This window comes from Panthera tigris, chromosome D2 (genome assembly GCF_018350195.1).
Source record: "Panthera tigris isolate Pti1 chromosome D2, P.tigris_Pti1_mat1.1, whole genome shotgun sequence".
NCBI lineage: Eukaryota > Metazoa > Chordata > Mammalia > Carnivora > Felidae > Panthera > Panthera tigris.
Window position 1 is genome coordinate 86,512,768 of NC_056670.1, and position 17,173 is coordinate 86,529,940.

A 17,173-nucleotide genomic window follows, 5' to 3' on the forward strand; every position below is an offset into this window, starting at 1 on the left:
TCAGCTGGCCCGCCCACCGGCCTTAGCCCCCAGACGGGTGGTTTGGGGTCGTTTGCCGGGGCTCCTACTGCTGTCTGAAGCTTGCTCTAAAGGCAGGAGGGATTCGCACGGGCACACTGTGCCTGGAGCTGCCCCGGTGTCTTCAGCTGCCTCCCACCCCTTTGGGGGGCTGACCTAAGTCTCCCTGGAAAACAGTGTTTTGAAAGGAAACTGCGAGGCCAAAGACCATATTAGGCCTGCACCCAGTCGATGGACTGACTTCTCCGGGGAACTCGGCTCAGCGATCCTAAAGCTACTTCCCTTGCACACTAGGGCTGATCCGTGAATACGTAAGCTGTGGATAAGGGGGCCGGGGCCTCCCGCTGTCAGAGAGAGAAGTTGCAGCAAAGCCAGTGGGGAGGCCAGGTGCGGACACGTGGGCGGGTGCACATACACAGGCTTCCTAACTCACCCTCCACGGGCCCAGCACACAGCCCAGTCACGGCCCCACTGATGCGCCGGGCAGACGGGCCATCCTGTGCACTGTGGGGTGTTTCCCGGCACCTCTGGTCTCTACCCCCTACATGCCAGCAGCAGCCCCCAAGTTGTGACAGCCAACATCTCCAGACATCAACAAATATACCCTGGGCGGGGGAAACCATTCCCCACCGAGACCCAGTGGCTGGGAAGCAGTGACACCCCGGTAGCAACAGGCACACCCGTATCCAGATCTTGGATTCCAGATACCACTCTCCCCAAAAGAAGGAACCACAGGTTTTTGGAGAAATGGCAAATTGCTTGACTCTAGGGCTGGAGCGGGGAAAGCACAAGATGATCAGAAGTCTCTGGTAGCGCCACAAAGCAGAGAAGTACTGGGGGTGGGGGGCATGTCAGATGGACACAGGACAAGAGGGAAAGAGAAAGAGAGCTGGGGCGATCCGGGCGCCTCCAGCTGATGGCATGGGACGGCACCCCGTCATGTGGGACGGCACGAGTCCACTGATAAGGAAGAATTACAGGAGAGCCCCAAACAACACGTGACCACCCCCCTCAAAGGGCAGCCCGCTCACCCCCACGTGTGGGGTGCACTTGGCGACCGGACGGTGGAGAGGTGGCGGGCACCCCGGCAACGTCTGTCTTCTTCCCAAACGCCCACAAGCCCGGGCGCATCATGAGAAGGCATCTGACACACCCAAGGTGAAGGACACCCACAAAGCACCGAGCAGTCTCCTCAAAGTGTCCAGAACGTGGACGAGAGTGGGAAACTGCCAGGGTCCACAGGGGACAGAGGAGGCGAGACGACCGCACGCGGTGCGGTGCCCTGGACCAGGTCCTGGGACAGAACAGGCTCGTTTCTGGGAAACCTGCTAAGACCCAAGTCAAGTCTGTGGCTCAGTCAATGGTGTCCTGCCAACGTGAATTCCTCGGCTTTGACAAAGGTGCCATGGTCCCACGAGACGCTCCTCTGGGGGGGGAGGGGTGGCACAGGGTCTCCAGTCCCTTCTGTGCCACCAATTACCCCAAACTAAAAAGTTGTAAAAATGACTATAGCTAGTATATGGAAATACAATTGATTTTTGTTTATTGTTGTACTCAATGACCTTGCTAAACTCATTTACTAATTCTAATAATGTGGTTGCAGATCATTTTGTATTTCCTACATTTACAATCATATCACCTGAAAATAATGATGGTTTTACTTCATTTCCAATTTTATAAACCTTACTCCTTTTTCTTGCCTTATTGCTCTGGCTACACTTCCAGAATGATGTTGAATAGAACCAGTGATGCTGGGGCATCCTTGTCTTCTTCCTGGTTGCAGGAGGAAATGCTCAATACTCTCTATTAATCTGATGTTAAGGGTAGTTATTAGAATAAAGCAGTTTTTTCCTGTGAAGTGTGTGTGTGAGAGAGAGAGAGAGAGAGAGAGAGAGAGAGAGAATGAATTATGACACCAATTCTGAGCTCTGGTCATAACTCAGCAGATCCTGCCCTGAGCTGGCTGCACGCAGCGGCGACCACACCTCGGTGCTCACACCAGAACCACGGCAGGTGGGGGCGGGGCCCAAACACCAGCGCCTCCGCGAACCACTGGCGGGGACGCGCCTGAGGCAAATGGGAGGGGCGCGGGGGCGCCTTTGGGAGCTGGAATGTTCCACGGCTAGGTCAGCGCGGCGGTGAAAGGGCACGGCACATGCGTAAAAACGAATCGAACCTTGCGCGCCTCGGGCAAGCTGCCGTATCCTTTAGTTCGTCAACTCCAGAGTTTAAAAAGTAGAGCTGCTGTGGTCTGTTCCTGGCCAGGGCCCGGGCCAGCCCAAGTTGAAGTCGGCTGGCTGGGTGGGGGCGGGGCGGGACGGGGCGGGGCGCGCGGGGGCGGACGGCGTAGACCCGCGACGGCTCTCGCGGCTCTCGCTCGGGCTCCGGCTCCCGCTCCTTCTCCGGCGAGCGTGCACCCTCTGATCCCGTGCCGGCGGCCTCTCTCGGGCCGCGGCCCCGACCCCACGCGCCCCGCCGGCCCCGGGATGCTGCTCCGGCCGCGGCGGCCGCCGCCGCCCGCGCCCCCCGCGCCGGCGTCGCCGGCCAGCCCCGACCCCGAGCTGCGGCCGGCCGGGGGCGCCCCGGGGACACCGCCCCGGCGGCCCGCCTCGCCCGGCGCGCTGGCAGCGCCCGCGTCCCCCGCGTCCCTCGGGCTCCCCGGGTCGCCCGTGTCCCCGGGCTCGGCGCAGCGCACGCCCTGGAGCGCCCGCGAGACGGAGCTGCTGCTGGGCACGCTGCTGCAGCCGACCGTGTGGCGCGCGCTGCTGCTCGACCGCCGCCAGGCGCTGCCCACCTACCGCCGCGTGTCGGCCGCGCTGGCCCGCCAGCAGGTGCGGCGCACGCCCGCGCAGTGCCGCCGCCGCTACAAGTTCCTCAAGGACAAGCTCCGCGACGCCCAGGGCCAGCCGTCCGGGCCATTCGATGCGCAGATCCGCGAGCTCATGGGGCTGCTGGGCGACAACGGGCACCGCCGCGGCCGCCGCCGTTCCCCGGGGCCCGGGCGCCCCCCGCGCGGCCGCCGGGCGGCCGCCGCCGCGCACCTCTCGTCCGCGGGACCGGGTAAGCGGGGACGGGGGCGGGTGGGGGAGCCGGGGCGGCAGCAGGGGCCCCTGGGCGTAAGAGCCGCGGCGGGCGAGGCCCCGGAGCCCGGCCCGACGCCCGCTCCGCGTTCCAGACGTTCCACCGCCGCCCGCCGCCCGCGACCCCGACGCAGACCCTGCCTGGACGCTGAGGTTCAGCCCGACGCCGCCCAAGTCTGCAGACGCACCGCGCGCTCCCGGCTCCCCGACGGCGTTCTCCACGGTTGCCGCCGCGCCCGGCCGCCCCGAGGACCACGCGCCTTTCCGCGCCGCGGCATCCCCGCCGCCGCCGGCCCTAGATCCCGCCCGGGAGGACCCCGACTCTCCGTCCGGCCGCCCCGAAAACCACGCGCCCCCGCAGTCCGCGCCCCCGTCGCTGAACGCCGCCCTTCTGCAGACCCTGGGGCACCTGGGCGACATCGTGGCCATCTTGGGTCCGCTGCGCGACCAGCTGCTGACCCTGAACCAGCACGTGGAGCAGCTGCGCGGCTCCTTCGACCAGACCGTGTCCCTGGCCGTCGGCTTCATCTTAGGCAGCGCCGCCGCCGAGCGAGGCGTCCTGGCCGACCCGCGAGATTGAGGCCTGGCTGCTCCGATCCTTTCTGTACGATCACGTTCCCTCCGCCCTGACCCCATCCTGCGGCCCTCCCCTACTCCAAGTCTAGGTATGTTCAATAAAAAGATTGTTTTTTTCCCGATGTAATTTTGTGAACGCGTGCACGTCTTGTGTTAGATAGGAGTGGTCCCTACTAAAACGGCCTGCAGAGATCGGCCGAGGTTAAAATGTCTCCCTGTGGGGTGGGGGGTGGAGGGCCTGGGCTGTCTGTGCCTTGGGGCGTGCTGGGATGCTGACTAGGACCTTCCCTAGGAGGCAAGGGCACATCGAATGGGAAGTTGGGGTCCTTGTAACACTGGCTTTCCCCGGAGCCTCCCAGACCCTGCCCGCCAGAACTTTGCACCAGCCCAGCCTTGGTGGGTGAGCATTTTCTGCCCTCCCTGGGAGCCCAACTGAGCGGGACCAGGGGGGAGATTGGACCCCCAGGGAAAATAGCAGTGACCGGACTCTGCCTGAGCCATTGGGGCATTAGAGGGTCTCCTCCACTGTGGGCACGCTCCCCCAGCCTGACCAGAGCTGCCGGTAGGGTGTGCTCAGAGCCCCACCCTGACCCCAGTCAGGCCTAAACCTTCCGGCTGGGCTCTGGAAAAGCAGGACTCCTTAGAGGCAGCTGGCAACAGGACAGCCAATGCATACCAGGAGAGGGGCTCCTTTTGTCCCCGGGGAAGTGACTGCTGTGGGTAGCCCAGGCTCTGAGACTTTGGCCGAGGACCACGTCCTGCAGATTTGAGAAGACTTGACCAAAACTGCCCTGGGAGCATTTTCCAAATAGTAACTGACCCCCACCCTCTTTCGGTGGATCCAACGAATGAGAACTGGGTGGGCCGGGAGGTGCTCCTGCCCTGGGGAGATAAGGAAGTAGCCTGAGGCAACTGGCCAGCATAACAATACAGTTCCACCAAGTAGGGGTTCTTTTCAGGGACAAGTGATTGCCCCGAGGCCACAAAGCTAAATAGTTGTTCTTGCTGGCCCTGTGTTCCAAGGTTCCAGCAGTACCTGGGGCTTGGGGTGGGGGTGGGGGGTAAAGCCCCTCCCCCAAGCCCTTTTCAGGAATCTTTGGAGAAGAGACCCCAGTTGGACCCTTGGCCTGCAGAGATCCCCAAATGGGAGCAGGAGTGGTCTCCCAGACCCCAGAAGCTGAGCCCACCCGTGGCTGTATATTTATGGCAGGTCGTGGGGCCTCTGTGAGACCAAAAGCATAAAAATGACTCAAAGCGTCACCTCCCTTAAGACACACTTTCTTCTGCTTCACGATGCTGTCTATGCTATGATCCCTGAGAGTGTCTAGGCTGCCAAAAACCTGCTATGGGTTGATTCCAACTTGCAGACCTACCCCCCCCCCCGCCCCCACCCCACAGGCCACTTCCCACTGGAAGGTCAGAACCACAGGCTGGGGCAAATATGTCAGCCTCCCGGGGTGGGGGTGATGCCCGGGGACCCTCTGCTCTGGAGGAAGGCTATTTTGTGGCTGAAAGAAATCTGTGGAGGTCATCGAGTTTGAGAGGTTTGAAGGCACCTCGGAAAACCCATCTGCCTTACTGCCCACCTTACAAATGGGGTGCATCCCATGGCCTCCTCAGGCCCCTCATGCTGGAGTAAGGAACCTGAACGTACCTTCTCTGCCCATCTTCCGTGTCTTCCAGACTGAGGAGGGAGTTTGGGCTGTTCATGTTTCCTTGGCTCAACCCAGCTGCTTGGCCGGGTTCTCTGTTCCTTAAACCTGCTGTTGTGGATGCCCCAAAGATTCCCAAATCCCTTCTCGCTGTCCCTCCCCTTCGTCCGGGGCTATATTGTGGGTCAGTGAGGTGAGGCGTGTCCGCACCCTGTTCTGTGATGTGCATGTCTTATGCTTGGTTCTGGGCACCGGGACAGACACGCCACAGTGGCGATGCTTTCACTGGCCATTAGCAATCCTTCCCTGGGCCTGACCACGAGCACAGGGCAGGGTCTCCTAGGACTACTCCTCAGATTAGTGCCCTCTCCCTAGGAGCCCCTGGACAGCAGGTTCATACCCTTCATTTCTTTTTTAATTTTAATTTTTTGTTTCTTTGTTATTGAGAGAGAGAGAGCATGAGCAGGGGAGGGGCAGAGAGAGAGCGAGAGAGAGAATCCCACACAGGCTCCGTGCTGACTCGGGGCTCAAGCTCACCCCATGCGGGGCTCAAACCCACGAAATTGTGACCTGAGCCGAAGCCGGATGCTCAACCGCCTGAGCCAATGAGGTGCCCCTCTGTTTTTCGTTTGTTGAGGAATCTCCATACTGTTGTCCACATGGCTGCACTGTTTCACATTCCCGCCAACCGTGTACAAGGGTTCCAGTTTCTCTGCATCCTCGCTGACGCAGAGACTTTTTTTTATAGCAGCCACCCGAGTGGCTGTGCAGTGTGCACCTTCAACGACCATTCTTACAGCACGCATTCTGGCAGGTGCCAGAGTGACTGTCGTGCCCAACTGCTTCCTTGCCTGGGCGACCCACCCGCCTAGTGTGGAGCTCCCCGTCGTGCCATTCTGTTCTGTGCTGCCCTGCGGGCCAGGGATTGTGCGCATCGCCTGTGCCCTTCCTCAGTTCAGCCGAAGAAGCTCTGTGGCTGAGGGTCCTCTCCGCCCAGCTTCGGGGCCGCCCGCCCAGCCCAGCCCAGCACCTTTGCATTCTGGGGCTGGAACCAGAAGGAGTGTTTTCACATCTTGCTGATCCGTCAAGGACCAGTGCTGTCCAGGGCCTTGTGAAGTAACCTTTATCTGGTGATCAATCTGTTGGTTACAAGAGAACACCTCAATGTTAAATGCATTTTTCTACAAGTAGGCAAATAACCCTATCAATGTGCGGGGCTGCTTTTTTACTCCCGAATAGCTCAACACTCCTTATCTGTAATTAGCTCTGGTACCTGCACTCTCTCTGATGTCCAGTTGTGCCTCAAAACTTAACAGAGGTTGGGGCACCTGGGTGGCTCAGTCAGTTAAGTGCCCGACTCTTGATTTCGGCTCAGATCACGATCTCACAGTTCCTGAGATGGGAATCCCACACTGGGGGAGCCTGCTTGGGGTTCTTTCCCTCCCTCTGGCTCTCTGCCCCTCCCCTGCGCTCTCTCTCAAAATAAACATTTTTTAAAAATTAACAGTTAAAAAAACAAACTTGGGGCGCCTGGGTGGCTCAGTCGGTTAAGTGTCCTACTCTTGATTTCGGCTCAGGTCATGATCTCATGGTAGCTGGGACTGAACCCCGAGTCAGGCTGAGCTGAGCTTGGAGCTTGCTTGGGATTCTGTCTTCTCTCTGCCCCTCCCTGACTCGTGCTTTCTTTCAAAATCAATCAATGAATAAAAATAAAAAAATTTAACAGAGGTAAACTTCCTTTGTAACTTCATGTTTGAAATTCCGGTCTTCTCGGGCACATGCACCCCAATGTTTATAGCAGCGCTATCCACAATAGCCAAAGTATGGAAAGAGCCCAAATGTCCATCGATGGATGAATGGATAAAGAAGACGTGGCATATATATACAGCGGAGTATTACTCAGTGATCAAAAGGAATGAAATCTTGCCATTTGCAACTACGTGGATGGAACTAGATATTATGCTGAGCAAAATTAGAGAAAAACAAATATGATATGACTTCACTCATATGAGGGCTTTAAGATAAAAAACAGGTGGACGTAAGGGAAGGGAAGCAAAAATAATATAAAAACAGGGAGGGGGACAAAACACAAGAGACTCTTAAACATGGAGAACAAACAGAGGGTTGCTGGTGGGGGTGTGGGAGGGGGGATGGGCTAAATGGGGAAGGGGCAGTAAGGAATCCACCCCTGAAATCATTGTTGCGCTATATGTGAACTAACTTGGATGTAAATTTAAAAAAATAAATGAAAATTTTTTTTAAAAATAAGAAATTGTCATCTTCTTGACTGTCATTGTCTGTCCGTCCAGATTCTTGTCTCTTCCACGCTTGTTTCCCTAATTACATTGATCTTTGGAACATTCTCAAACCTGCTGCTTTTGGACTCTGCTGGGGCTCTGAAACCTGCATCTTTTTCCAAGTCAAAGCAAACAGGGCTGAGTGATCTTGACCTATCATTTTTTTCGCAAAGAACACATATCTAAGATTTTGGTAAATTGGCTTATCCTTCATATGATTTATAATGAGATAAGATAAACTCCTATATTCCTTCAGTCTTACCAGAGGCCTAATTCCCCCTTTCTTTCCAGGTTCAGTGTCTGTGATTTCTTCCTCTGGTTTTGCACCCTGGAGGCCGACCGCTTTGACCATATTACTGGCTGCTACTTAACCTTCCACACCGGTTCTGCTGCTAAATTGTTCTGTTAGAAGCCATATTGTTCTGTATTATGGACTGGATGTTTGTGTCCCCAGAATGTGTATGTTGAAATTCTAACCCCCAATGTGATGGTGTCAGGAGACGGGGCCTTTGGGACAGGACTCAGTCCTGAGGACGGCGCCTCGTCGTTGGGATTGGTGCTTTCTGAGGACAGCAAGGGAGTGGCCATCGGCTTGCCAGGAGGTGCCCTCACCAGAACCCCACCGCACCACACCCTGATCTTGGACCTCCAGCTGCCAGAGGAAGAAATGTCCTTTTAAGCCCCCAGTCTGTGGTGCCCTGTTGCGGCAGTCAAGCTCCCCCAGTCACTTGTCAAATCTATCAAACAAGTGCATTCGAATCCAACAGTGAGTCCAATGTTCCAGAAGTCTCCCCTGCCCGCCCCTCACCTTGTTTCCCATGATGCCCAGCAAGGCAGCTCACTATTCACATCCGTGTGCTAGTGCCTCCCAGAACTGTCATTTGCTATCTGAATCCAGAGAAATCCTAACATGTTTTTTGTTCTTCCGCTTTACCCGTGGCTCTGCCAGCGTGAGACTCCCTTCCTCACCTGGCCCAGACCCAAGCCCTGCTGGGTCCCAGGCACGGACCTGAGTCTGACGGTCCTGCTCTTCTTCCCAGGCCTCACACCCAGATGCAGCCCAGCACCAGTAGGTGGGGAGTCTGCTTGGGGTGCAAGCATTGGCCATTTACCCACATGCGACAAGCCACTGTTCCTTCCAGCGGGTTTTCCTGCCTATACAGTGAGTCTAATTTCTTTCACCTTCAGGACACCCAGCGGACACTCCATTCCTTCCCTTATTCTCTGAGCCCTCGGCTCTGACATAGTCCTTCAAGGGCCCTTCCGGCCTCCCCAAAAACGTCAGATCCCTAAAGAGATCAACAGTAGGTCTCACTTCCTTTTGATGCAATGGAACCTGATTAACCCCGCCTGGTTTTCTGGTTATATCTTCTACCAGATAGTTACCTGTATCAACCCTGCGGTTCTCCGAACTCCCGCGTCCCCCTCCCACCTGCCTTTGTAAACAGAGCTGGAAGGTCGGGAGTCCTTTGGCCCTGACACTAACTCGCTTCTCCACCGAGGTGGGCAGGGGAGGGGAGGGGGAGGGGCCTCTGCCTCATCACACCTGCAGCCTGGGAATCCCACACCCCACCCACTCTGCTCTCTTCCCAGACTATTACCCAGCTGAGTGCCCCACGCTCACACCTTGGTTCTTTCCGCCCGAAGCACAAACAGGGAAGTCAGGGGGCTCCCACGGGAAGGGAGGCCGGCCGAAGGGGCGTCTGAAGGGCAGGGGGCCGTCGAGGGAAGTCTGGGGGGGGGGGGGGGGGCAAAAGGAGGGGGAGGGGTGGAGAGGGAAGGGGAGGAGCCGCCCCGTGGGTGATCCGACGTGGGGGCGTGGCGGGCGGGCCGCGCGATGTGGCTCTGGTTTCCCCGAGAGGCTGGGGTGGCCACGCGGCGCTGGAGTGAGTCTGGGGACCGGAAGGGCAGCGTTGCGGCCGCAATGGACTAGCCGGCGTCCCCCAGCACCCGCCCCTTCCTCCCCACTTCCTAATGGCGTGGAGAAGGGGGTCTTGGGCGGGGCCGGCCTCCGTCGGCCGCACGTCCGGGTTGGCCCTTGCGGCGCGGGGCGGGGCGGAGGCGTCTGGGCGGCGGGACACAGTGGACCCGGAGCCCAGGCGGGTGGCTGAGGCCAGGAATGTCCGGTCAGGGGGATGGGGACTTTGGACGCGAGTTGGGGGCGGGGCTGCCAGGACTTTGGAGTGATAGACTGGACTCCGCGCGGGGAGCCCCGTCTCCGAGGCGAGCAGGTGCGGGATTCAGTGGCGAGGTCAGCGGTCAGAGCCAAGGCCACTTCGCATCTGATCGCGAGCCTCGGAGGCAGGCGGCGGAGGACGGCAGAGGGGGAGCAGACCCGGGGACGTAGGTCCCCGAATCAGCGCAGGGACAGGGCCTGCAGCCCCAGAGTGAGGAAGCTGAGGTTAGGGTGACACATTTGTCATTGGCTCGAGATGCCGGGGAGAGGGGGGACCCCGACGGCCGCGGGGAGGGGAGAAGCACCACCAAGCTCCGGATGAGGGGAGAGGGGGCCTGAGCCCAGGGAGGTGCTGGAGGAAGGGTCCACCGCAGGCACAGCTGGCAGCGGCGGGGGCTGGGGGGGGGGCGGTGGTTCAGGTAGGGGAAGGTGTAAGCCGGGAGCTGGGAATGTGTGGGCCGGAGGGTCCCCTTAGTGAGGACTCGCCCAGCAGAGCTGGGGGGGGGGGGGACCTGAAAGACTGGAAATGAAGACGAGAAAACTGGGTTTGCAAAGGTGTGGCGCTCTTTCCGGGTGGCGTGCGCGAATTCTGGCATCTCATCAATTACCGCTTGTGAGCGCACCACACACGAATTCCCCACGAGCGTTCCTCTTTCTCTCGAGGTGCTTCTGGGGCCAGTTCCGCGCTGCCTGAGCAGTCTTGGGGGGGGAGGGGTGTCTCCCTTGGTCGGGTTTGTGTGGCGCCGCCCCCGTGAGCGGTGCGGGCCCCCACCTGCGGGGCCTCTGTCCCCAGGTAGCGGGACGGCTCACTGCCGCTGGCGCGTCGCGGTTCCTCCTCTGACCCTTCGCGGGCCGGGGTCAGCGCCTGGCGGTTCCCGCTGTGCCCGCGGGAGTCTCCCCAGCCCCCGCCCCCGCCCCCCCCAGCCCGGCCGGGGGGAGGGGGGGGGCTTGGGGGGCGGGGCTGGGGGTGTTAATCCCCGCGAGGCCCCAGGGGCCTTTGATCCCGCAGGGCGGGGCGGGCGTAGAGGCTGGCGGTCCCGCCCAGGTTGGCGCCGGCGCCCCCGGGAGGCCGGCCTGTGGGCTAGGGCCACCACGCCGCTTGTCGGTGCTCCCGCCGCGCTGCCCCGGGTCGCCCTGAACGCGGCTCGGGCTGGTCCTTGGGGTCGTGTCCCGGAGACAGACGCGTTGGGGGGGGGGGCGGGGGGAGAGGAAGGTGGACGGGGTCCGTGACCCCGAAGGGCCCCGGCAGGTTCGCTGGAGCGCCCGCGGGGGAGGCCTGTGCAGCCCAGTCACTCCTGCACCCTCCCGGAGCTCGAGGCCTGCATCGGCCACCGTGGAGACAGCGCTGCAGTGGAGGGCAGTGGCTCCCCCCGTCCTTCCCCGCAGGGTCCTCCATGCCTTCGGCGGGCAGACGCCCCTCCTTCCTGTCACTGGAATCCAACTCAAGGGCCCCAAAGTGAAGCCTGGGGCGAAATGGGGTTGTGGGGGGGGGGGGCGCCGAGTACAATTTGAGAGGGAAGGGCCAACTGGGACCAGAGGGTTTTCCCCGGGCAGCCCTACGCGGCCCGCCGCCTGGTCACAGTCCCCTTCCCGGATCCCACCCAAACAGCCAGAGGCAGGGGACTCCTGGCCTGGGAGCCCACCCGGCCCTGGGAGCAGTAATGCTGACTCCCCCTACCTGAAGCACCCTCTGCCTCAGGTGTGCACACCTGTCACCTTTGGCAATGCAGATCCAAGGGGCAGGTTGGAGGGCCAACCTCGGGAGAGGACAAGCCTCCAGCAGGAGTGCTAGGCTGCGAGGGGGGCCATCGTCACCCTCCCCAAGCCTAGGCCAGCCGGGGGGTGGGGGGAGGAGATGAAAAGATGTGACAAGTCCCCAACCTGCACCACTTCCCAAACTGGTGGACACAGCCCCGCCCCTGCCCAGACATCTCGGAGCCGGGGGAGGTGTGAATGGCCTTCTTTGTGCCTCTGAATTGGAAGCAATTAGGTGCTACTTATCTGGGCTGGGAGGAGGATTGGAGCGGTCTTTGCAAACCTGCTTGCCCCTCCCTCCTCCTGAGCTCATAAATGCAGCTCAGCCCTGCTAAACCCTCACCTCCACCCTGCGCCTCACCTCCACAGTCTGTCCCCTACAGCCATGTCTCCTTCCTCTACCCTGCCCAGTGGCTTCAAGCCGTCCAGCTTTGGCTCAGTGGACTGGCTTTCCCGGAGCAGCCACGTGGGGCCGGCACACACCATCAGGCCCGCTGAACTCTCCTGGGGGAGCCTGTCTGCTCCAGCCAGGGTGTCCAGCAGCGGGGAGCTCCCCCAGACCGTGGGCGTGGAGGAGGTGAAGCCCTCGGAAGTGTCTGCGCCAGGGACACCTGCAGCTGGTAGGTGTGGGATGGGTGGGGAGGGTGCTCCCCTCTTCCCAGACTGGGACGGGAGCCTGGAGGGTTCGGGAGGAGGGAGGCCCTAACACACCCCACTACATCCTGGGTACTGGGGCTGGAGGTGGGGGCTGGGATTTGAGGTTCCACCTGACCCCCCCCCCTCCCCCGGCAAGTAAGCACTTCCTCTCGGAGGCGAAAGCCGCAACGGGGGTTTTCCCTCCTCAAGTCCCGGGGGCTCCTGTTCCTCCCCCACCTCCTAGAAGGGCTGACCCCCTGGCCTCTTCCTGGCCTGACTGCCTGTGGACTGTGTCCCACCGCTGCTGCAACTCCTGTCCTGTGAGCCCTGACTGCGACATTGGTGCCTTTGTGCAACTGACTTTCTAGTTCTGCAGCAAGTCTGGGGGGGGGGCCAGTTCTACCCGAGTCACAGGGCTCTGGACGCACGTCTTAAATGAAACCTGCCGGGTTCAGAGGGGTCGTTGTGCTTCTCCCCTCAAAGCTGGGCGCCTCGGCTTGGCGTGCAGAGTTGACCCTGTTCACAGGCAGCCTGGAGCCCCTGCAGGTTTGGGTCGGGGACAGCCCTGGCACTTCGGTTCACAGGGATTCCAGTGCCTCTGTGGCTTGGCTCCTGGAGGTTTTGGTGGCTTCCTAAACCTGGTCTAACCCTTTGTCATTTGCTCAGGAACCCTGGTTTGTTCTTTTAGTCTTTGTGACTTTATCATTGCTTTTAAGTTTAAAGCCCTGCCTAGTCAAAGTGGGGTTGATATTATCTGTAAGTTTTCGTTTTTGAAAAGGTTTAAAAAATGTTTTTAATGTTTTTATTTTTGAGAGAAAGAGAGGGAGCACAAGTGTGGGAGGGGCAGAGAGAGAGGGAGACACAGAATCGGAAGCAGGCTCCAGGCTCCGAGCTGTCAGCACAGAGCGAATCCGAGAACCATGAGATCGTGACCCGAGCTGAAGTCGGACGCTTAACTGACTGAGCGCCCTTCATTTTTGAAAAAGTTTAAATAATCCTATGGAACAAGTTTATACTTCCATGAAGTGAAATTTTAAATTTATTTTCTGCAACCAGCCCCCCCACCTCAAAAAAGCCAACCAAATCATCAAATCTTTCACACTGACTAGTTCCACTCTCCCCACCCCCACCTCCAAAGCAAAGCGTGTCTTGTCTTGTTGCACTCTCCCAGGTATGTGTTCAAAGTGACTTGGTAAAATCTGACATTCTGGCCAAACATGTGTTGAGAAAAGACAGGTGACCCTCCTCACCACACAGGGTACTTAGTGCCATCTGCCACCGCCGATTTAGATAGACACAGACTGGCCACGGACGCATGGTTGGTGGCAGGGGAGACTGGGGGTCTTGTGACCACGGCCCCAAGCCCTTACTGCCGACTGGGTTCAGGTTCCTTGTGAGCAGCCAGAGGAACTGCTTTCCGGAAGGATGTGTGGGGCTCCCTTTCTGGAAGTGACCACGTGCCCCAGTGGAAGGGTGAGGGGCTGCATCAGAACCGCTGTTCCATTCCAGAATCCTCTTTCTCCAGTATTTCCATCCTGGCCACCCTCCCAAATTTGAGCTGGGAGGGGAGGAGGGGCTGCCCCCTCATCCACATTTGTGCAAGGACTGCAAGGGACAGCAGAGCAGTGAAAGTGAAGGAGGGGGGCCCAGACTTTCCTCTCGTCCCTGTGGCCACAGAGCTTGGGGCACTTCCGAGCTAGGGGAGCAGGTCCCACGGGAGTGGCACTTTTATCCTAAAGGATTCAGTGCCTTCTGTCCTTCCTCAGGGGTGAGGAAGGAGGCCGACAGCGGGCGGGCGCCCCGGGTCCGCACGGCCTTCACGGCGGAGCAGGTCAGCACCCTGGAGAGCGCCTTCCAGCACCAACGCTACCTGGGCCCCCTGGAGCGCCGGAAGCTGGCCCGGGAGATGCGGCTCTCGGAAGTGCAGGTGAGGGGGGGTTCACCCAAGTGCAGGTGAGGGGCCCGGGACGCATGGGCCAGGGCGGTGGCTGTTCTCGCCCTTGTTCTGATCTAGTTTCCCCCACAGATAAAAACCTGGTTTCAGAACCGCCGCATGAAGCACAAGCATCAGCTCCAGGACTCTCAGCTGAGCTGCCCTTTCTCCAGAACGCTCTATACGCCAGTGGCTTTCTGCCTGCCACTCTCTGCCCTGGCCAGTAGCTTACCGCCACTGTACCCTTGGGCTTCCCCGCTTGGGCCTCCGGCTCTGGGATGGCCCCCTGGCTCCTTCTGGGACCGCTGCCAAGTGGAACAAGCCTCCCTGGCCTTGACGTGGGCCTCGTGCAGCAGACAGCCTCCAGTGTGCTGCCTCCCAGACCCTGGGGGCCTGGTGCACACACTGGGCCCAGCTTTGTCCAGGGGTCCCTGGGGCCTGTGTGCCTTGCCCCAGACCAAGGATGCCGTCTGAGGAAGCATGGTGGCCCAGAGGCCTGCAGCTGGAACGTGTCACACACCGCCACAGACACAGACACAGTAGGTGTGTGTGGAACTGTGCCCGGTATCTCCCTGGAAAGACGCTCACCAGCGATTGCTGTTACCGTGACATCTGGCGTGAGCCTTGGGTCTCCACAGGGGGGACCTGGAACCCTGACCTTCCTTAGGACCTCTTACAGCCACTCCCTCGTTGGAAACTACTGCAGGTTCGGTTTAGGAACCACACACGATGGGTCAGCCAACAGAATCCAGTGCCAAAAGTGGACTCGCCAAGTGTCAGGCTTGTAGCATATGATACAGCGGTAATTTATTCAATGGAAAGTGTTGGAAAAATAAAGATGGGCACCCGGCTGCCTCAGTCGGTGGGGCCTGTGACTCTTGGTCTTGGGGTTGTGAGTTCGAGCCCCACATTGGGTGTGGAGAGTACTTAAAAATAAAATCTTAGAAGTCAGGATGGATACTTTCTTGTGCTGTATGATCATAAGCTTTGGGTGTAACCATGGAAACCACGGAGGGATTCGGGCCAAGGGAAGATGTTTGTTTTTATCACCTTGGGGTTTGGGTTCCGTGTTAACAGTGACCCCAAAGTGGGAAGCCAGAAGGGAACGGGGATGGTGGCTCTGCCCACTGCCACGTGGAAGGTCCCTCCGTGGCCACGTCTTGCGGGGCGCCGTGCTGTGTGCTGCTCCGCTCTTCACGGCGTGTCCAGACCTGTGTCTTACCTGGCTCGGGGCTCAGCCCTGTGCGCTCCCTGTGGCCAGGCCGGGCTGCAGTCTGGCCTCCTGGGCGCCTGCAAGGAAGGAGGCTGAAGCCCGAGGGCCCAGCTTGCTGTCTAGGCGGGTTCTCGGCCCAGAGTTTCTCCACCCAGTCTCAGCAGCGGAAGCCCGGGCACCAGAACCAACTCTGGCAGGGGCGGCAAAGCCACGGACCAGTTATAGGCGCCGGTGGACCGAACCATCCCGTAGGGACTCTGTGTCCCTCCTGGGGGTTGCTGTGCAGCAGTGGGACGTCTGCTATCCTGTCATGGTGTCCACCCAGGATTTCTTGTGGTCAGGACTTAAACACACTGTTCAGGCTCGTGTTTTCATTTGTCTTAACCTCTGGTTCAAACCCACCTGCTGCTTTCGACACCCCTAAAACTTGAGTGTCTTCTTACCTTGTTACTTCCAAATTGCCCGCTGTTCCAGGGGAAACTGAGTCATGGTGTGTTTTCTATGGTTTGTGTCCTTTGTGTTCTGTGTCCTGTGTGTCCTATGTCCTGTGCCCCTGTGCTCTGTGTCCTGTGACCTGTGTGTTCTGTGTCCTGTGTGACTTGTGTGTCCTGTGACCTGTGTATCCTGTGTCCTGTGTGACCTGTGTGCTCTGTGTTCTGTACGACCAGGTGGGTCTGCTGTCTCCTGTGTGCCCAGGATCCACTCGCCCAGCTTGGGGCATCACATGTTTGAAACATCGGCTCACTTCTGAGCAGTGGACACGCCTTTGCCTGGTCTTGCCTGTAACCCGAATGGCTTTCGTGACTAGTAGTCCCCATGGGCTTGGGGATGTGGACAGAAGGACACATGCTTCCTAAGCCCTCCCCTACAGAGGCGTGGCCTCTCAGAAGGGCAGGGGCTCCACCCCCTGTGGCTCAGACACTCTAGCACCTATGAAATAGTCTTGCCAAAAACCTAAATTCCTGTTGATAGAAAACGGACATCAGCCGGGGCTTCTCCGAAGTCCCTTGTCAGAGGGGCAGGGAGACCCGGCCATCCAGGTGAACCCTGGTTAGAGCCACATGAGCACAGCTGTGAGGCAGGGAGGCCTCCGGTCTGCCAGGACTGGCTGGGGTGGCCCACCCATCTCTGCTCACAGGACCAGGTGAGGGACAGTGATGATCTGTGGGTCCCGTGTCCGCAACTCTCGCTCACGGGGTTCAAGGGCAACACAACAGAGCACAGACGCAACATCTTGGCTGTGGAGCCAGGTGGTGGGTCCGTGGACATGGGGCTTCTGTCCCTGAGAACTTCTCCGTCTAAAACCACAGCAAGTGGCTAGATTGGGGGCATGCCCAGACCAGAGGCGGTGGGCCCCGGGGGGGGGCTCTCAGTCGGGCCACCCCCACAACCCTGAATCAGGCAGAGCGGAAGTCATGGGCTTGCTGTACCAGTGCAGCCCCCGCACTCCCACAGGGGTGAAAACATGCAGCTCTCTCTGCTGCGACACTGACTGTCCACGCACATCCCATCTCACGGCGCCCAGGGCAAGAGGAGGGGCTGTCCCCAGGAGTCCCTCATCGCCCAGCAGTGCCCTCAGGTCCAGCTCGCAGAAATCTGCAAGCGGCAAGGGAACAGGTGAACAGAAACCCCTTCCCCAAGGAAGGTACTGGGAGGGGTCCCCGGAACCCCGCCCCACTGCCCGGGGGGAAAAGGTCCCCAGGACTGAGGACCTGTTGGTGGGCGCTTCTGAGGGCCTCTCCAGCCCCAGTCCTGGCCCCGGGACTGCCTCAGGGGGCTCCTCAGCCGGCTGGACCTGGATGGCTCTGCCCCACCTCCCAGTGGACCGTCCTCCCTG

At 59.6% G+C, this 17,173-nt stretch overlaps 2 protein-coding genes across 2 annotated transcripts; both read left to right on the forward strand.

Moving 5' to 3' along the window:
- Positions 1-2,504: 2,504 nt before the first annotated feature.
- UTF1 (undifferentiated embryonic cell transcription factor 1) lies at positions 2,505-3,796 on the forward strand. The gene is made up of 2 exons (XM_042960812.1): positions 2,505-3,078; positions 3,194-3,796. The coding sequence occupies exons 1-2, from the start codon at positions 2,505-2,507 to the stop codon at positions 3,676-3,678; spliced, it is 1,059 nt and encodes a 352-aa protein (XP_042816746.1). The 3' UTR covers positions 3,679-3,796.
- Positions 3,797-11,650: 7,854 nt separating this feature from the next.
- VENTX (VENT homeobox) lies at positions 11,651-15,028 on the forward strand. Its single transcript, XM_007079741.2, is given in 4 exon segments — positions 11,651-11,899; positions 11,901-12,174; positions 13,957-14,117; positions 14,217-15,028. Coding segments are annotated over 4 exon segments (846 nt in total). The 5' UTR covers positions 11,651-11,869; the 3' UTR covers positions 14,598-15,028.
- Positions 15,029-17,173: the final 2,145 nt, after the last annotated feature.